Source organism: Lissotriton helveticus, chromosome 4_1, assembly GCF_964261635.1.
Source record: "Lissotriton helveticus chromosome 4_1, aLisHel1.1, whole genome shotgun sequence".
NCBI lineage: Eukaryota > Metazoa > Chordata > Amphibia > Caudata > Salamandridae > Lissotriton > Lissotriton helveticus.
The window spans coordinates 1,735,573,893-1,735,591,483 of NC_136063.1; the positions used below are offsets into that span (position 1 = coordinate 1,735,573,893).

Here is a 17,591-nt window from a genome sequence, read left to right on the forward strand (position 1 = left end):
CCCAACATGTCCCTGCTGTAAAGAGGAGCTAGCCGATTTTTACCACATGGTCTGGTCCTGCGACATTCTCTCCAAATACTGTGCGTCGATCATGGCTGAACTAAGTAGCATACTGGGTTTGGCGGTCCCTCTTAGTACTCTTGCCTTTCTCCTAGGGGCGATGGAGGGGTTGGATGGGTCCCGAACTGATAAATTGTTTTTAGGGACTGCCATTTTAGAAGCTAAGAAAGACATTGCAGCGAGCTAAAAAGACTCAGCCTCTCCCTCCATCGCAATGTGGCTTAAAGGAGTGGATTGGTGTCGCCATCCTAGAGAAATCGGTATATGAGGCATGAGGCTGTCCGGCCAAACACGAACGAATTTGGGGAAAATGACTGGGCTTACTGAACTGATACGCCTGCAGGAAATGTTAGAAACTTTGGGGAACAATACAGGCTTGTCTAACATGAGACCGAATGGGGGGAAGATTCAGCTGATGCACTGAAACGCTTTATATGTCATGGAGATGCACTGTTTATTTTGTTGCTCATAAAAAAACAATAACATTGTTTATCAAAAAAAATATACAGTCACTTAAGTACAAATTGTTTTCTCATTTATGTTCACTGCTCTATGTAATTTGTTTATGAGTTGCAATAATGTGCTGTAATTCAGTGCAGGAGCGCTATGTTTGATGGCTGAACAAATAAGAAAATAAAGATAAACATATAGGTTAGGAACGATGATCCGTCCCTGCTATGGCTGCAGGATGTATGTTGTAAGACACATTACGTTCTCTGCCACTCCTTGTTGTTGTGTAACATGTACTATTATGTGCTTTTCGTTAGAATGACTTGCTGTGGTTTGGCATGCTTTATGGTTTAAGTCATATGCAAGTGGGTTACACTGCACAAACTTACTTTCATGGCAGTTTCATTCTGCAGACGAGCTAAGTTTGTTTTTAACGGAGAACATTGACAGTGATTTCGCTTAACACATAATACTGCAAAATATTACCCTCTGGCAGAGCTCTGCCATCACTCTCCAAACATTATTTTGTTCAGTTTCAGCAACTCCCATAGAACAAGTATGGGCAGATCTTGCTCTCAGTGAACTATGACATTCATAAATGTTTTCTTTCTAACAGCTTAGAGGATTTCCCTTTCACTTCTACAAACATAGCCCCAGCTAAGATGTCATTTTGACTCACGGACAGTCTGCGCTATGTATGCCCTCCTGTGTAATACATTGCAATCTATTGCATGCTATGTAAGACCAGTTATAATATCAATTCTGCTCATGCCGCTGAATTAGAAAATCTCCCTACTCTCTTCTCCAAATTCTTGGTTTGGAGTCTGAGAAGCTCCACATTTGCTAGTGTAATAAAATAACTTTCTAAACTGGCTAGTGTTTTCAGTCAATTCTCCGGTGACTACTGCAGCCTGCACCACCTATTGTCCCCACAAGCACTGCAAAATAGCAGTACCAACACCACCTATTGAGCATTGCACTCCTATAAATGGGAAATTTTAGACTATGCCTGGTAACACATAAGAAAGGCCTGGGTACATTGTTATTAATATTTTTTTAATACTTTATTAGATTTGATTTTAATTTATAAAGCGCGACATTTGCCCTAAGGCGTCTTGGCGTCGGCTGACAAATTGAAAGGATCAAAAGAAACCTACAGTGGCAGAGAGAAAAGCCAGGTTTTGAAAAGCTATTGAAAGCCAGAAAATTTGATGACTTCCTCAGAGAAACTGGGATTTGATTTCAGAGCCGAGATGTAGCATGAGAAAAACTTCTACCACCCCAAGACGCTCTGTGATTACAAGACACCGACAGCGTTATTGAGGAAGTAGAGGGTAGAGACATGTTAGGGGTATACCATGACATTTTCTTCGGCAAAGATTCGGGTCCTTAGGAGTGCACTGCTTTGTGAGCAATACAAAGAGCCTTAAAAGCTACTCTTTTTATGACTTGTAACCAGTGAAGTTCATCTCTAGCTTTGGTCACAGACTCAGACTTTTTATTTATTTATTTATTTATTTTTATATTTTTTTTTTATAAAAGACTATATTGATGGCTGTTCATTTAACACAGCATTCGCCTACAACCCGGAGGCCGGCTGCTATAGTTATAAACATTTGTGCATAGTATGGCACATCATTCCTTCGGATAAATTGCACTGCAGCATACACGTTTCACCATTTATTAAATAGCATAGCAGCCTGTACCAAAAGTTTCAGTGTACGTCCTACTTTTATGATTTTTGTAAACTTAACTCAACTTGTGACTCAATAGCTTAACTATGCAGTTCATACCGTTGAATTGTACAGCTCTAGGTTCATATGAGTAAGTTCTGACTATAATGTCTCTTCACCTTTCCGCCCATAGCATTCTCCGCCCACCACCCTTCCCCTGATCTCCTGGTCTTTACCCTACCCGATTATTAACCCCTGCTTCGAGTTCAATCTACTTCTTCCTCTTCCTCTGAATCATCCGTCTCATCTTCGGGTAAGGGTTCACATAGATCCCCACGATAGCTGTTCCACGGAAGCCATAGTTTGTTCCATTTCTTAGGGTTAGCCCTTTGCTTATATACTGATCGTTCAATTACCATAAGCAAATCTTCTACATTCCTACACCACTGTGCTCGGGTTGGGACCTCTATTGCCCCCCATTTCTGCGCTATATCACGTTTGGCCACCATCAGTCCTATAATAGCCCATTGTTGTGCCTGGCATGTCAGATCATTAGGCCCCCACACATTAAGCAGACACATGCGCGGATTCGGCGCAAGCGAGACCTCAAGAGCTTGTGAAATCGTACGTAGTATTTGCCTCCAGTATTCCGCAATCAAAGGACATTCCCAGAGTGTGTGGAATAGTGTCCCCTCCTCACCACAGCCCCTGAGACAGTGTGGGTGATCAGCCCTGTTGATCTTGTGAAGTGTAGTACTCGTGTAGTACACCCTATGTAGTATCTTAAATTGCACTAGCCTAAATCGTGTGGAGATACCTGCTTCCCTTGGGGAGGCCATGGCCTCATTCCATTCCGTTTCGTCCATCTCTGCTACTTCCCTCTCCCACTTCTCCTTCAGTTTTTGCAGTGGATCAGGCATATTATTCAGTAATTTCCGATATGTAAGGGAGGTGGCGCTTGTTTGCGTGTAGTCTGTCATGAGGCGATCCTCCAGTGGGGAGGACTCAGGCACAACCGTACCTGCCTCAATCGCCGATAGCAGTGCGTGTCGTATTTGTATGTAGCGGTATGTCTCGGTAACCGCCATGTCGTACTGCTGCTGCAGCTGTTCAAAGGGGAGTACACCGTCTCTAGTCCATAGGTCACCTACCGTGGATATGCCGATATTATCCCATTGCGTGAACCCTTTGCTCTGCCGTAAGTTCCCTAGGGCCTTAGTGTCCCACAAGGGCGTGAGTTTAGTTATGACACCCCCCCATTTCAGTTTCGCCTGGGCTTTGTGCCATATCACTACCGTGTGTTTGGTGGGTCCCATGAGCTGTGGCAACAGGCTCTTGTTGTATAACGGGGCCAAAAGGTTGTGAGTACCCAGCTGCGCTCTGTCTGCCAGATAGGCCGGGTCAGTTTGCGGCACATGGAGCCACTGGTTGATAATCTTCAGGTGAGCCGCCCAGTAATACAGTTGCACGTCTGGTAGGGCTATCCCACCACTGTACCAGTCTCTGATCAATTTCCCGTGTGCTACTCGGGCTGGGCGGTCACCCCACAGCAGTCCAGTTATAGCCGATGTCACTTTGCGAAAGTATGAGGGTGGTACTAACACCGGCGTATTTTCTAACACATAAAGCAAACGCGGTAGTGCCTAGTAACGTCAGCGGGAGCAGTTTCCAATGTTTCGTGTCCGCCTGAAGCCGCGTGAGCGGCGGTAGTAGGTTTAGGTCGTAGAAGGCTTTACTGTCCCGGGTGATGGCTATCCCCAGGTATTTAAATGTGTCGGTCGCCACTGTCAAGGGACAGTCGGTTGGTAGGGCCGGGGCGGGGCCGCTAAGTGCATATATTACCGATTTGGTCCAATTGATTTTGTAGCCAGAGGTGTGACCATGCCGTTCACACAGTGCCAGCAGCATCGGGATCCCCTGTTCGGGCTCCGACATATAAATCAACATATCGTCCGCATATAATGAGACCCTGTCTTCCCAAGCGTCCCCCCATCTTATTCCTCTCAGCAGCTGGGATGTTCTAAGTACCACTGCCAACGGTTCTAGGGCTAGCGCAAACAGCAGGGGTGAGAGCGGGCATCCCTGTCTTGTCTCCCTAGCCAAGGCTATGTCACGGGAGATATGACCATTCGCCGTCACATGCGCCACCGGTTCAGTATACAGCAGACGAATCCACGAGATAAACCTTGGTCCGAAGCCCATATGGTCCAATACCGCAAAAAGATAGTGCCACTCCACCATGTCAAATGCCATCCTGGCATCCAGTGACAGAATAGCCGTTGGTTCCGTTAGGGACGGCGCCCTTGCCAGCGCTCCATGCAATCTTCGGAGATTATGCGCCGTACTCCTGTGAGGCATGAACCCCGACTGATCCGGATGTATCAGGTGTGCCATGTGCGGCATCAGTCTGGTAGCCAGCAGTTTCGCCAATATTTTGGCTTCTGCGTTGAGGAGGGAGATGGGACGATAGGACGAGGTCTCATCTGGCAGCTTACCTGGTTTCGGGATTGCCACAATGGTGGCGACTCTTTGATCAAGGGGCAGAACTCCCTTTGCTAGGCTTTCGTTGTACATATCCAACAGTGGCATACTTATCTCTTCAGATATAGTTTTGTACCATTCCACCGGGATCCCATTGGGTCCTACAGCTTTACCCACGCGTAATGCATGGATCGCTAGTCGTATTTCAGTCGCCGACAGATCTGCGTCGAGTTCTTCCCGTGCCCCCTGCGCCAGTGTTTGTGTTGCTACGCCGTGTAGTGCCACCGTCGCCTCATCCCGAGTTATGACCACCTCAGGGGTATATACGTCCCAGAAGTGCGCCCCTAGGATTTCAACTATCACGGAAGGCCGCGTTTCGGCCTCACCGTTGGAGTCTTTCAACTGTAGTATATGCTTGGCCCCTCCCTTTTTCGTATCTAGCCAGGCTAAAAGCTTGCTGGCCTTATCCCCGATATCATAGATTCTGTGTGTCGTCGCTGTGATGTCCTCGACCGTCTTCCTGCGAAGATGGTCGCCATGAAGTCGCTGACAGAGCTGCAGTGTGTGGAGTGTGTCTGTGGTCGGGTCCGTCATGTGTGTCAGGTGCGCCTGCTCAAGTTCGAGTTGTAATTTTGTCAATTCCTCCCTCTGGGCTTGTTTGTATCCTGTTACGGACGCTATTGCCCGCCCTCTCAGGACCGTCTTGTAGGCCTCCCAGAGGACCGACGGCGACGTCACCGAGGCCGCATTCTCTGCAAAATAATACCGTGTAGCCTTCTTCAAGTCTTTACGCACGGTCAGCACCCTGAGGTACCCGGGGAAGATTGGGTAAATTCGTCTTCTAGCTACTGCGGGACAAGATAATGTCAGTGTCAGTGGTGAGTGATCTGAGATGCCCCTGGGTTTAATTTGTACGTCGCTCACTGTGAGGAGGCCCCCTCCCAAGGCAAGAAAATAATCAATGCGTGATATACTGTCATGGACTGCGGAGTAGTAGGTGTACTGTCTGTCGGTGTGATGGAACTGTCTCCAGAGGTCCGTCAAACCCTGAGCCACCAGGAAATCACTGAATCTAGACGGGGCCGGGTTCGGCGTGCGGATTGGAAATCTATCCTGCACGTTGTGTACCACTGCATTAAAATCTCCTCCCAGTATAAGGTCTCCCTCTGGGAGCTCCAGTAGGAATTTCCCCAAGTCTGGAAGGGCGACCGTATGAAGCGCCGGCGGAATATAGACAGATACTAGAGTCAGTGACTTCCCTTCCCACTGGCCATGCGCTGCTGCGAAGCGACCCTGGTCGTCTGTTTTAGTGGAGTGCAATATGAACCTGGACGATTTCTTCATCAGTATACCCGTACCCCTAGACCCCGAGGTAAACTCCGAGTGTGCAATCATCTGATACCCATGCCTATCTAGTGCCCGGCTAGCTGCACCTACCAGGTGTGTTTCCTGTAGTAAAACCACTGTGGGACCTACCCTTTGGATGGCCTGTAGAACCAGCCCACGCTTAATCTTATCACCCAAGCCCCGCACGTTCCAGGTCATCAATTGCAAAGGTGGTATTGGCCCTTGCTCAGATCCCCCGCCCATCTGACCATCCCGCGTATCACTTGCCATTACTATCCTGTAGTGTTGGAGCGAAACGGCTCCGGAACTTACTCTGACCTAACCGTCGCATAGCTTTCCATGTGTTCTCGTGTATGTACCACAATAAACCTTTACGAGTCAAACAGTTCAAATCTTTTGCTAACATTGGGAACATTCCCCCCCCAACTCCCCCCTCTCCCTGCCCTCCAGCTACACGGACATACAACCGCCCGCCTCCCCAACTAAGCGGAGTGCTCAACCCATTCCCCTTACAGTTTATACTAGCTCGATGAGCGAAGGACTCTCCGGAGACGGCCGCCCCTCATACATCCTCCGGGGGCCCCTTGGCCCGGTGTCCAATGGCAGTCCGTCAACCGCACCGCTGGTACCTTAAAATGTTCATGATCACCGGCGGTCATTGTTCCTCGTTGGCTTCTTCATCAACACTGTCTCTCAACTGCGAAAGTTCTTCCATGTCTTGCCTAGAGTCCTGGGAATTCCGTAGCCCACCTGTTCCTCGAGACCTGTTAGATCTGTTGGAGCGGCGTGATTGGGTAGCCGGCCTCCACCCATCCAGCCAGTCTCTGGCTATTTCGGGATTATCAAAAAAAAAGGTCCTGTTATCTGCCACTACACGTAGCTTGGCCGGGAATAGCATCGAGTAGGGAATCTCACGTTTTCGGAGTTCTTTCTTCACCTCCAGGAATGTCTTTCTACGGCGGGCCACCTCAACCGTATAGTCTGGGAAAAAGGCTAATGTGGAATTTTGGATCTTTACCAGTGGCGACACCCGTGCCGCCTGCAAGATGGCATCCCTGTCACGAAAATTGAACAGTCTGGCTAGGATCGGGCGCGGGGCTGCACCCGGCTTTGGCTGTCCCCCTGGGACCCGGAGCGCTCTCTCAACAGAGAAGAAGGCGGGGAGGCCCTTAGGTTGGAGCTACTGCTGAATTAGTTCCTCCACATATAGGTCCATCGCTCTAGTGCCTTCAGACTCCGGAACTCCCAGGATCCGTATGTTGTTTCGCCGAGAGCGCCCTTCCTGATCATCCAGCCTTTCATGCAGTACCTTATTTTCCGCCGACATCTTTTCCATTGCTATTTGAAGCTCTGATACATCCTCGACCAGTGACTTCGTTACCACCTCCATGGAGCTCACTTTCTCTGACATTTTATGGAAGTCTGCTCGTATGAGAGTGATTTCGGTGGATATCGTGCCTACCGTCACTTGGACTTGCGTTAGGGCTCTCATGACATCGTCCAGCGTTGCCTTCTTCCCGTTCATGCCCTCAGCCGTTTTTCCCGTCGGCGTCTTACCATCCGCTGGGGAAGATGCACTCTTATCGTAGGCGAACTGTTCCAGTCTGGTCTGTGTAGTACCACCGTTCGCGCCCTTTCCTGTCATGGTGGCCAGGTCTGTGTCCGCTCACACCCCAGGCTCCGGGTACTGTATTGATATGGTAGTTCAACAGGTGCGATTGGTTGTCTTGGTACTGGTCCGAATGATGATCCACTTCGCCCCCACCGTAATGCTGTTATTCACCACCGTGCGGGCACCCGGCCCGGATATTTGCCACCCACGCTTTGGTCTCGAAAGTTTCACTCAAACCGAAGTGCCATCCACTGGTGTTCACATGGCTCCGTGATCTGGGCGGCCAGTCATGCCTCGTCCAGTGATCAAAAGTACTCCTGAGTTATACTGCGGGAGGGAGCCAGTCCCACACAGTCTGGGGCCGGAAACAGGTTTCTCAGTGCTATTCAAGAAGTGGCAGCTATTCGCGCCACCGCGCCACATCCAGGTCTCAGCGGCCCTGCGTGGCGCGAATCTGCGACAGTTTCATGTGAGGGACAGCAGCCTTGTGCCCGGATCAGCCTCGTATTACTCCCGCAGTCTGTGTCTGGCCATCCGGTATGCAGTCAGAGGGTGCCAGGCTGCCAATGACTCATGTGCATTCCCCTGTGGCAGGACCACCTTCCAGACCAGCCAGTGTGCAATCTCGATCACTGCCTCCTCAGTGTTGATTCTCCACGGATCTGTTTACAGCTCCTTCCTGGCATTGAGCATTCGGTCAGCACCTCCGATAGTCGCCGGTGGGACACGTCTGTGTGACTCGGGACGGGTCGTCCTGTGCCAAGATGGCGGACACCCTTCACCGTCTCCGTCGTCGCCGCCTGCGCCGGAGTTAGCCCGCTGCCCGACTCGGCCTGCTGCCCGCATCGGCAGTATTCTTTACCGAGTCTGTGACGGGGGTGCTGCGGCGCTCCCATGCGCAGCCCCGCCGAAGTTCGGTCTCTGCCTCCGCAGATTAGTGGGTCGGGCGCTTCCGGTGTGTTGCGCCCCGCTCCGTTGCACGTCCGGTCGGCTGTGGCCTCAGGCGAGGTCCCGGTCTGTAGTCGCTGGTCAGGCCAATCTTGTTGCCGGTGATATCTTTACTGCGCCGCTTCTGTAGCCGCCCAGCGGTAGCGTATCAGGCGCCGCCCGGTCCCGGCCGTCGGGTCCCCCAATTAGAGACCTATGTTTGTCCGGATAAGTGGTCGGATGGTCGGAGAGGCAGCTCTATCCCCGGAGCTCGCCTTTTAGTCAGCCGCCATGCACAGCCGCTAGCCACGCCCCCAGACTCAGACTTTTTGATCTTTTTCAAAACCGTGACTGCAGCATTTCGAAGCCTTTGGAGCCTACTTGGGATACACTGCTGGGCTCCAACCAGGAGTGCATTGAAGTAGTCTAGGTTAGATGAAACCAGTGAGGAAACCACAATTTCTTGTACCTTTAATGGAAAAAAAGAAAGGATTTTGCTCAGAATTTTAGGTCTATAAAAACAAGAGAAGTAAGGTAATTGGTTTGATCCCTAAAGGACAGATTAGTGTAAAAAATGATTCCAAGATTCTTGGATTTAGACACTGGGACCAGAAGTGGACCAAGAGCAACCGCCCACCAGGATTGATTCCAGAAGAAGGTATCTCGCCCATTGATAAGAACTTCAGTCTTTCCAGCCTTTAATTTTAAGCAATGTTGCCCATATATTGCAATACGGCACTCATGCATTTATTAAAACGCGAGGCCACCTCTTCTGAGTTTTTTTTTATGAGAACGATAATTTGAGTATCATCCGCATAGGATACTGTGGGGAAACTAAACGATGTTATCAGTCCCATGAGAGAAGATGTTTCCCCAAACGCAGCACTCATGCCCGAGATGCCTTCTAGAGGGAGCAGGTTTCATACACATGGTATGGGAATGCCCGAAGATACGGGGATATTGTGACACAGTCCAAAACATGACTGAGGCAGCCACTCACCTCGCTATTACAGATACACTGGGGGAGTGCATTTTGGGTCTTCATACTCACACCTCTACCCACAAGGTGCAGCACCGATTCATAAACCTTGCATTTACATTGGCTATCCGAAATATTACCATGAGATGGAAATCTTGTGAATCCCCTGAAGTGCGAGCCTGGCACACAGAATTATTGCCTTGGGGCGGTGCAGAGGGTGCGGCAATACGCAGGGAAGAAATCAGAGGCCTACGTAAAACCCCGATCTCCCTTGAATGGGAAGCCATGTTAGAGGGGTTGCGATCTCATAACTTGGACTCCGAAGACTAGAAAGTGGGTGATCTGTGGAAATGTGACCCATACCATACGAATACTATAGGCCGTTGTGGGGTCTTCTTACACTGCTGAATGTGTAGACTAGGCACAAATAACGGCGAGACTGTCCACTGTATGTTCATGGAGTTGTGTAATAGGCGGATAGAGATCGAGACCTCAGGGGTGGGGGGTAGTTGGGGTAAAGTTAGGGTTTCGTTACATGTACTGCCTCGTAGTATAATGCTACCAATACATTATGTGAAAGAATGTACAATGAATGATGTGAAGCAGGAATATATTGTATATTTATGTGATATGTACGGCTTTAAGATGTAACACCTTCTATAATTTGATATGTACCAAAGATTGTGACATAAATGTATTGTTCAGTACTAAAAAACTCAATAAAATAGGTTTAAAAAAAAAAACAGTCCCATGAGATGGGCCACATATATATTGAATAGAATGGGGCTTATTGAAGAGCCCTGCTGGACTCCATACGGTAAGGAGAAAGATTTTGACCTGAAGTCTCCTATATTAACAGTTTGCTCTCTTCCATCCAGAAAGGCACATAGAAGCTTAAAAGCCGTACCTTTGACACCTTTGTCTAGTAGACACTGTTTCAGAAATGCGTGACTTACTGTATCAAAAGCTGCAGATAGGTCCAAAAGGATCACCAAACCCCTGTCTACATGGTCGAGGATTTCCCTGACCTCATCAGCTACTGTAACTAGAGCCATCTCCGTACTATGGGCTTTCCTGAAACCAAATTGGGATTTATCCAAGATGTCATGTTTGTCCAGAAACTGAGTGAGACAGATGTTAAGGTATGTCTCTAGCACTTTGGCTAGAAATGGAAGTCTCGATATAGGGCAGTAGTTTAGTTCTTCAGCAGGGTCAAGGGATTGTTTCTTAAGAAGAGGCAGAATGGAGGCCTTTTTCCATTCGGTTGGTAAAATCCCAGATTTTAGGATGTTAATAAACATCGAAGAGAGTGGGAGTGCAATGAAATCAACTGTTTTGTGCATCACCCTAGTGGGGCTTGGGTCTGAAGAGGCACCTGATTTAGTTTGTCTAAGGAGCTCAGTCATACAATATGGGGAGATGGCAAATGGCAGGAAACTCATCAAGTACCTGTATTCCTTGGTTAAATAGAGTGGTGAGTTGTGATAGGTGGTTTGTTCCATTATTAAGAATAGGATCACTATGTTTTTGAAAAAACTCGCTAAGTTGTCGTAAAACAACAGTGAGGGGATCATTGTGGGCGAGACAGATAGGGCTGTTAGACTAGATAGTGTCTGGAACAGCTCCTGGGATGAGTTCACAGCAGATCTGATTTTATCGGTGAAAAAAATAGTTTTTTCAGCGACTATCAAGTTCTTATATTCCTGAATCTGTTGTTTGTATCTCAATTTTTCCTCCGGTCATAATTAGTTCTTCATTTCCTTTCCTCCTGATGATTTTTTTTGTCTTAATTTCTCAGAAATCCAGAGAGCTGATGAGCACACTCTATGACTAATGACTTTCTAATAGGGGGCTAATTTAGTTACTGCATCGTCGATCCAGTTAGAATATCGTAAGGCAGCAGTATCAGGAGTGTCAGTAAACACAGGTTGACTGGACTCTAGTGTCCTAATTAGGTTCTGTTAATTTATTTTGTTCCAGGGCCTGATCAGTTTGGTCTGTTTTTTTCAGGTTCAGGCCTTCCTTCATCTGATTGATACTGAAGTAAAAATTAAGTGCCCTGTGGTCTGACCACGTGACCATGTGACCGGGATGATGTCCAATAAGTGCAACTCCCAAAAATTTGTAAAAATGCCATCAAGCGTATATATGTCCGGCCTGATGAGTAGGAGCAGCAAACAATTGTTTCAAATCAAAACATTGCATGTTATCAATAAATGTATTAGTATCCTTATTGCTAAGATCATCAAAATGAAAATTAAAATCTCCAAGCATAGTATATTTATCTAAGAACTCACTCCTTTCCAAAAAATCATTTAGGGCTTCTAAAAAATCAGTCTTGGGACCAGGAGGCCCATACACCAGAAGGCCATCAAGTTTGGTTTGATTCCTCACATTACAACTGAAAGAGAGGGTTCACAATCAGTATTAAAACTGGGTGGCATGCTATTTCTAAAGTGTTTTTGTAGATTATAGCAAGCCCTCCTCCTTTTTTTATCTGCCTATCAAGCCGAGTAATCAGATATTCTATTAGAAGAGCCGCAATGATGTTAGGGGCAGTTGTTGCTTCTGCCCAAGTTTCTGTAAGAAACTTAGGGGTCCATTAGGATGGCGGGCGGATTGCCCCCGCCAGGCTGGCGGTAGCCACCACCGGCCTGGCGGGGGCAATCCGCCCGCCATCCTAACCAGAATGACCCCCCGCCATATTAGCATGTTAGCATTAGACTTCTCCACACTTGCCCCTGCCTTTTGGAACTCTCTTCCCGCCCACCTCAGACCTCCCACTCAATATTCTCACTTCCGAAATACGCTAAAAACTTTTCTTTTCTCACAAGCCTTCCCATTATAATCACCCTATTCTCTGCCTCCCTCCCGACCCTCCTGTCCTCCGAGGTTCAGTACACCACAGCGCCATGAAACCGCCAGGTGTACGTGCACTTTATAAATGTTTTAAACTCAAACTCAAACTGTTCTACACCAAGGGGCTCATTTATGAGTTTTTGACGCAGTGCAGTGCTGCAAGTCACCTTGCTGCACTCCACTTCGGGACAGGGAAAGGGCAGGAATAAATAGAGATATGTCTCCCTGTTACGCCTCTCCTGGGAAGGTGTAAGAATTTGGCACATCGCCAGGTTAGCAAGTTCTTGTAAATCTGAAGATGCATCAAAATCCGTGGGAGTTGTGTGGGAACACCCATGCAACGACCACGTACCTCCTACCCAGGGCATAATAACACACTGCAGTGATTTGCACTGCGTTGCGTTACTCCAGAATTTCTAAGCTACTCAGAGACACGCAAAGTGGGTTGCGTGGCTTCAAATATCTGTATTAGATATTTGCGTCATGCATGTACCATGGTGCATGGTGCAAACGTAATGCAACCCTCTCATAATTAAGCCCCTCGGCATTTACCTCCTAATCACACTGATAGAAGTGTCAATCAACTTATTTGCACAGGTGTTACTATTACAATATGAGAGTGGATGAAAAGACAATGTATTGCCAATTACCCAATGTGCCTTTTATGCTGTCTTACCTACATTGGGTAATAAAGTGGCATTTAAGTTGTTATTAAATTCCAGACCGAGGCAAGCTGGTGGTACTATTGTTTTGTTGACTACAGAGCAGCCTTTGACAGGGTGAAACAAATTTTGCCAGAAAGTTAGTGGTTTCGGAATTAATCTAACTTTTCTCCACCTAATTGTGTCATTACATCAGGATACATTTGGAGGGTAAAGAACAATCTGAAAGGTTCTGTAACTGCTGAGATTAAGCAGGTAAATGGACACTAACTAGAGTATATTTTGACACGGCCGTTTTCAGTTTATAGATAGCAGACCGAGGAAACTCCTTTGAAGCTGCAAATTTTTTTCCTCATACCCTGGGAGGGGGAAGATTCATCATTGTCTATGGTTCTGTATGAAGATGATCTTATTCTAATTGATTAGATCTCACAACCTATAATCAAAATAGTAAAATACAGTGATGAGAACAGCAAAAAAATTAAAGCATGAAACTGAAAAAACAAAGATTATGGTATTTAGGCATAGCTCCAAAAAAACAACTCTTGGTATGCAGATGCGATACATTTAGAAAATGAAAAAATATAGATACTTTGAGTTTCCTTTGACTGCACCGCTGTCCTGGAAAACTCATTTGAGAAAGCCAGCACTTAAAACTTGACTCAGTAGGTGGCCTTAAAAAACAATTCACGCGTCTTTTGGGGGCAATTTGCACGCCACTTTTGAAAGATCATGACAACTTTACTATGCTGTGCGACGCTATTTTTTCCAAGCATGTTCAGTTTCCTCATATTTAATGGAAGGTAGAGTACTACAATATTTACGTTATGTTCAAAGACCAATTTATGCTTGCTAAGACTTGAGTTTGGAGCGGATGCTGCCGCCAAACAGTCAGAACAATATGCAATCTTAACTTTCACCTGCATTTATCTATCCTGACACCTAATCTGACTTCACTGATGTAGATGAAGCTACCACAAGGCTAAACAGAAATTTTAAATTCCTTAGTAGAACAGTAAAAAGTGAAAGAATAATGGGAAAGCTTTAACACTTATGAATAAAGCATTTTAAGCCTTGAAAGGAAAGCAAATCACCAGTTCTAGTCTTTAATATGTCTATACCAAGCTGACAAAATTAAAGACTGGCTTGACTATAGTTGATCATTTTGAGAAACTAGTACACTAAAGATATCTAATCTCGTGGATGAGCCTGCAGACAATCTGTTTTCGTATGAAAATAAGAGTTGTTGACTTGTAAATTCTAGATATAATCAGACACTCTCCTAATCACTCCATCACAAATTTTAAGTGCAATTTATGCACTATGAATCGGGGCAGATTGTGACGCTATGTCCAGTATTTAATATGCAAACAAATGTATTTTATGTATTTACTATGTTTTCTAATACATCTGTGTATGGAACAATTCACTGTGTTTAAATGATGTATCTACCAAAACATGTTTCAAATGACGAATTTCATTAAAGACACTCTTAAGGTCATTATTAATTCCTCCAGACAGATGGGTGGTGACTAATTTATATTTTATTTTCTGTTTTGAGCTCCCTTTGTGGTTCTTTTACACTTAACATCTGTAAATTAATACATTAGGCATGATCACTCTTTTTGTAGGCTGTACATTATGTCATGGTTATTTATTATTATTCACTGAGATTTTTTTTCGTAACACAGATGCCCTCATTATGAGTGGGTTGATTATTGCTATGCCCAAAAACTATAAAACGTGATAATAATAAGGCTCTATAAATACCAAACACCTCAAAGTTGTTTTTTATCGGAAGCAATAATTATTGCATTCGATCAGCAAGTAATAAGGGGGGGAGTGTTTGAAAAATAGATCATGAAAATGTTGCAAAGATTATTTTAATACTATCACTGTATGTTTATTCTACGGCAGATACGTCTTGCTAAAAGGTGAATTAATCTTGAAAGACGTCTTGGAAATTTTAGAAACTCACAATCATTAGAATTTTGATTATACTGTAAATTGATTCTGAACAGTTTGCCAGGCTCGAGTATGATAATGGAAAAGGGAGGGCTTGGGTGAGCCGAGCTGACAGTACCTTGGTTGTCTGTATGTGGTCTGGTAAAGAGTCAATGAAGAGGTCCCCAATCGCCTCCCAGGTTTCACGGACACCTTCTGCTTGAGTCAGTGTCACGTCGAGCTCCTCCATAGCCCCTTTGAGCTCAAGCAACTGCTCCAAAGTTCGCTCAATGTGACGGTGCTGATCGATGCAGCGCGCAGTGAGCTTCTCCCACAGCTCGCTGGCCACATTAGCCTGTTTCCAGACAAAGCGGCTGATGTTCTGGATTCGATGCCTTGGAGACACATCTGAAATCAAAAACAAGAATTAGATTCTAACAGTATACAGAACATATACAAATATAACTGTGAATAACGGAAATGTTCTTCATTGTGGGATTCTGAGTGAGTGCTCATTGCAACAACACACTAAGGCTTCCATTCACACTGCAGGACACTTGTTTAACTCTTTGATCTCTCTTGATATTATGATCTGGTCCATTAACTCTACTGCAGTTGCTTGGTCAAATCAACATTTCCTCGGTGAGCAGTCAAAATATTGTTTTATTAATATCAACCTACGTTAATATTGAGTTTTTAATATCATAGGGACAGAATATCGATGTCAAGAATATTGTTGACCAGAATATCGACTTTAAGGTAAGTAATATTGTTTTTTTATATCGAAGTAAGTAATATCGAAGTTGTAATACCGAAGTAAGTCATATCGTTAGCAAAAATATTGTTGTTAATAATATTGTTATTTATATCCCACTGTCCTGACGTATTGCGCATGCCGCTATCTCTATAGTGAGGGCAAACAGAAGCGGGGACAAGGGGCACCCAGTGGACCGCGTCAAACGCTTTTTCAGCGTCGAGAGATAAAAACACATGTGGCTCCTTACGATCGCACACCGCCATCAACCAATTGTGGGTCCTCTGTAAATTATGCCTAGTCGCCCTGTCAGGTAAGAAACCAGTCTGATCCAGATGTACCATATCTGAAATTACCCGTTGCAGTCGTAACGCGAGAATCGTCGCCAGGAGTTTAACTTCCACGTTCAACAGGGAAATGGGTCGGTAGGACGCACACTCCCCTGGCGGCTTACCCTGTTTATAGATTGGCACCAGTGTGGCCATACAAAGATCCGGCGGGATCGAGCCCTCCTGAGCCACATCAGTGTACAAGGCCAGCAGGTGAGTTTAGAGTAGATCGGCCATTTAAAAAAAAAAATCTGCAGTAAACCCATTCGGGCCCGGGGATTTCCCTGGACGGAGTCTAGCTATAGCCTCCCGGACCTCTGTGATTGTTATCTCCTCCTCCAGACACTCTTGGGCCTCTTCATCTAAGGTAGGGGTCGCAATGCTGTCCAAATACTGTTCCACCTCCGCTGCTGAGCCCAAGTCTCTCGCCCCGTAGAACTCCTCGTAATACTCCGCGAACGCCTGCGCTATCTGGACATCCGTCTGTCTGGTATGGCCCTGGGCATCAGTCACCCTCTCCATCCACCTCGCCTCCTGTTCTCTACGACTCAGTCAGGCTAGAAGTTTTCCAGACTTATCCCTTACAAATACAACCTATGCAGGGTCGCCTGTGCCTGTGTTTTGGCCTCGTCAGTCATCAGGGCCCTATATTGCTGCTGCGCGTCCAGTAGTTGTCTAAGTGAGTGTGTTGTCTCATCCGCCACATGGAGGCACCCCAACTCCAAAATGCGGGTCGCAAGGTCATTCAGGTCTCCCTGCACCTTCCGTTTCTCCCCCGCAATTCTATTCTGTGCCCTGTCTCTCATGACTGTTATAAAAGCTTCCCAGAGCGATACCCTTGACTGCACTGTGTTCAAGTTTTTGGCAAAGTACACCTTTACATCTGCCCGCAACCCTGTAACAAATCCTTATCCTGTAGGTCCCATGCCACCAGTCGCCAATTCCCGCCCCGTGGTCCGCGCTTCGTCCGTATTGTCACTAGCAGTGGAGAGTGGTCTGATACGGGCCTGGTTTTCTGCTCGATTCTCAGTGCTAAGAGCATGACGTGGAAGGAGGATGTAGTCCAATCTAGAGTATACCTTGTGGGCCCCTGAAAAGTAAGAGTAAGTCCTAGCGTCCGGATGGAGCCATCTCCAGACATCTGTCAATCCCATCATGTCACTGAACTGCTTCAGAGGGAAGGACTCCAAGGTTTCGGCCCGCAACCCCGATCTTAAAGTCCCCTCCTATCACTTGTAGTGTGGCTGGTGTATTTAAAAGGATATCAGCTACTCCCACTAGGGTTCGGGCCTGTAGCTTGGGAGGTGCATAGACAGAAACTATTGTGACCTTCTGGCGTCTCCAAGTGCCCGTAACCCCAACATAAGTACCCTGGGAGTCAATCCATGTTCTCGGAACAGCGAAGGGAGGGGATTTCCTAATCAGAATGGCTACCCCTCTGGATCCCGAAGTGTATCCCGCATGCGCCAGCACCCCATAGGGCCCCCGGGCAAAAAACCCACATCAAGTACCAT

General features: G+C 46.5%; 1 protein-coding gene across 1 annotated transcript in view; it reads right to left on the bottom strand.

Moving 5' to 3' along the window:
* DRP2 (dystrophin related protein 2) overlaps positions 1 to 17,591 on the bottom strand; it is a 547,219-nt gene that overhangs the window by 260,638 nt on the left and 268,990 nt on the right. The window contains exon 5 of the mRNA XM_078686308.1: positions 15,134 to 15,402. Coding sequence (XP_078542434.1) covers positions 15,134 to 15,402 — 269 coding nt within the window. The remainder of the gene's footprint in view (positions 1 to 15,133; positions 15,403 to 17,591) is intronic.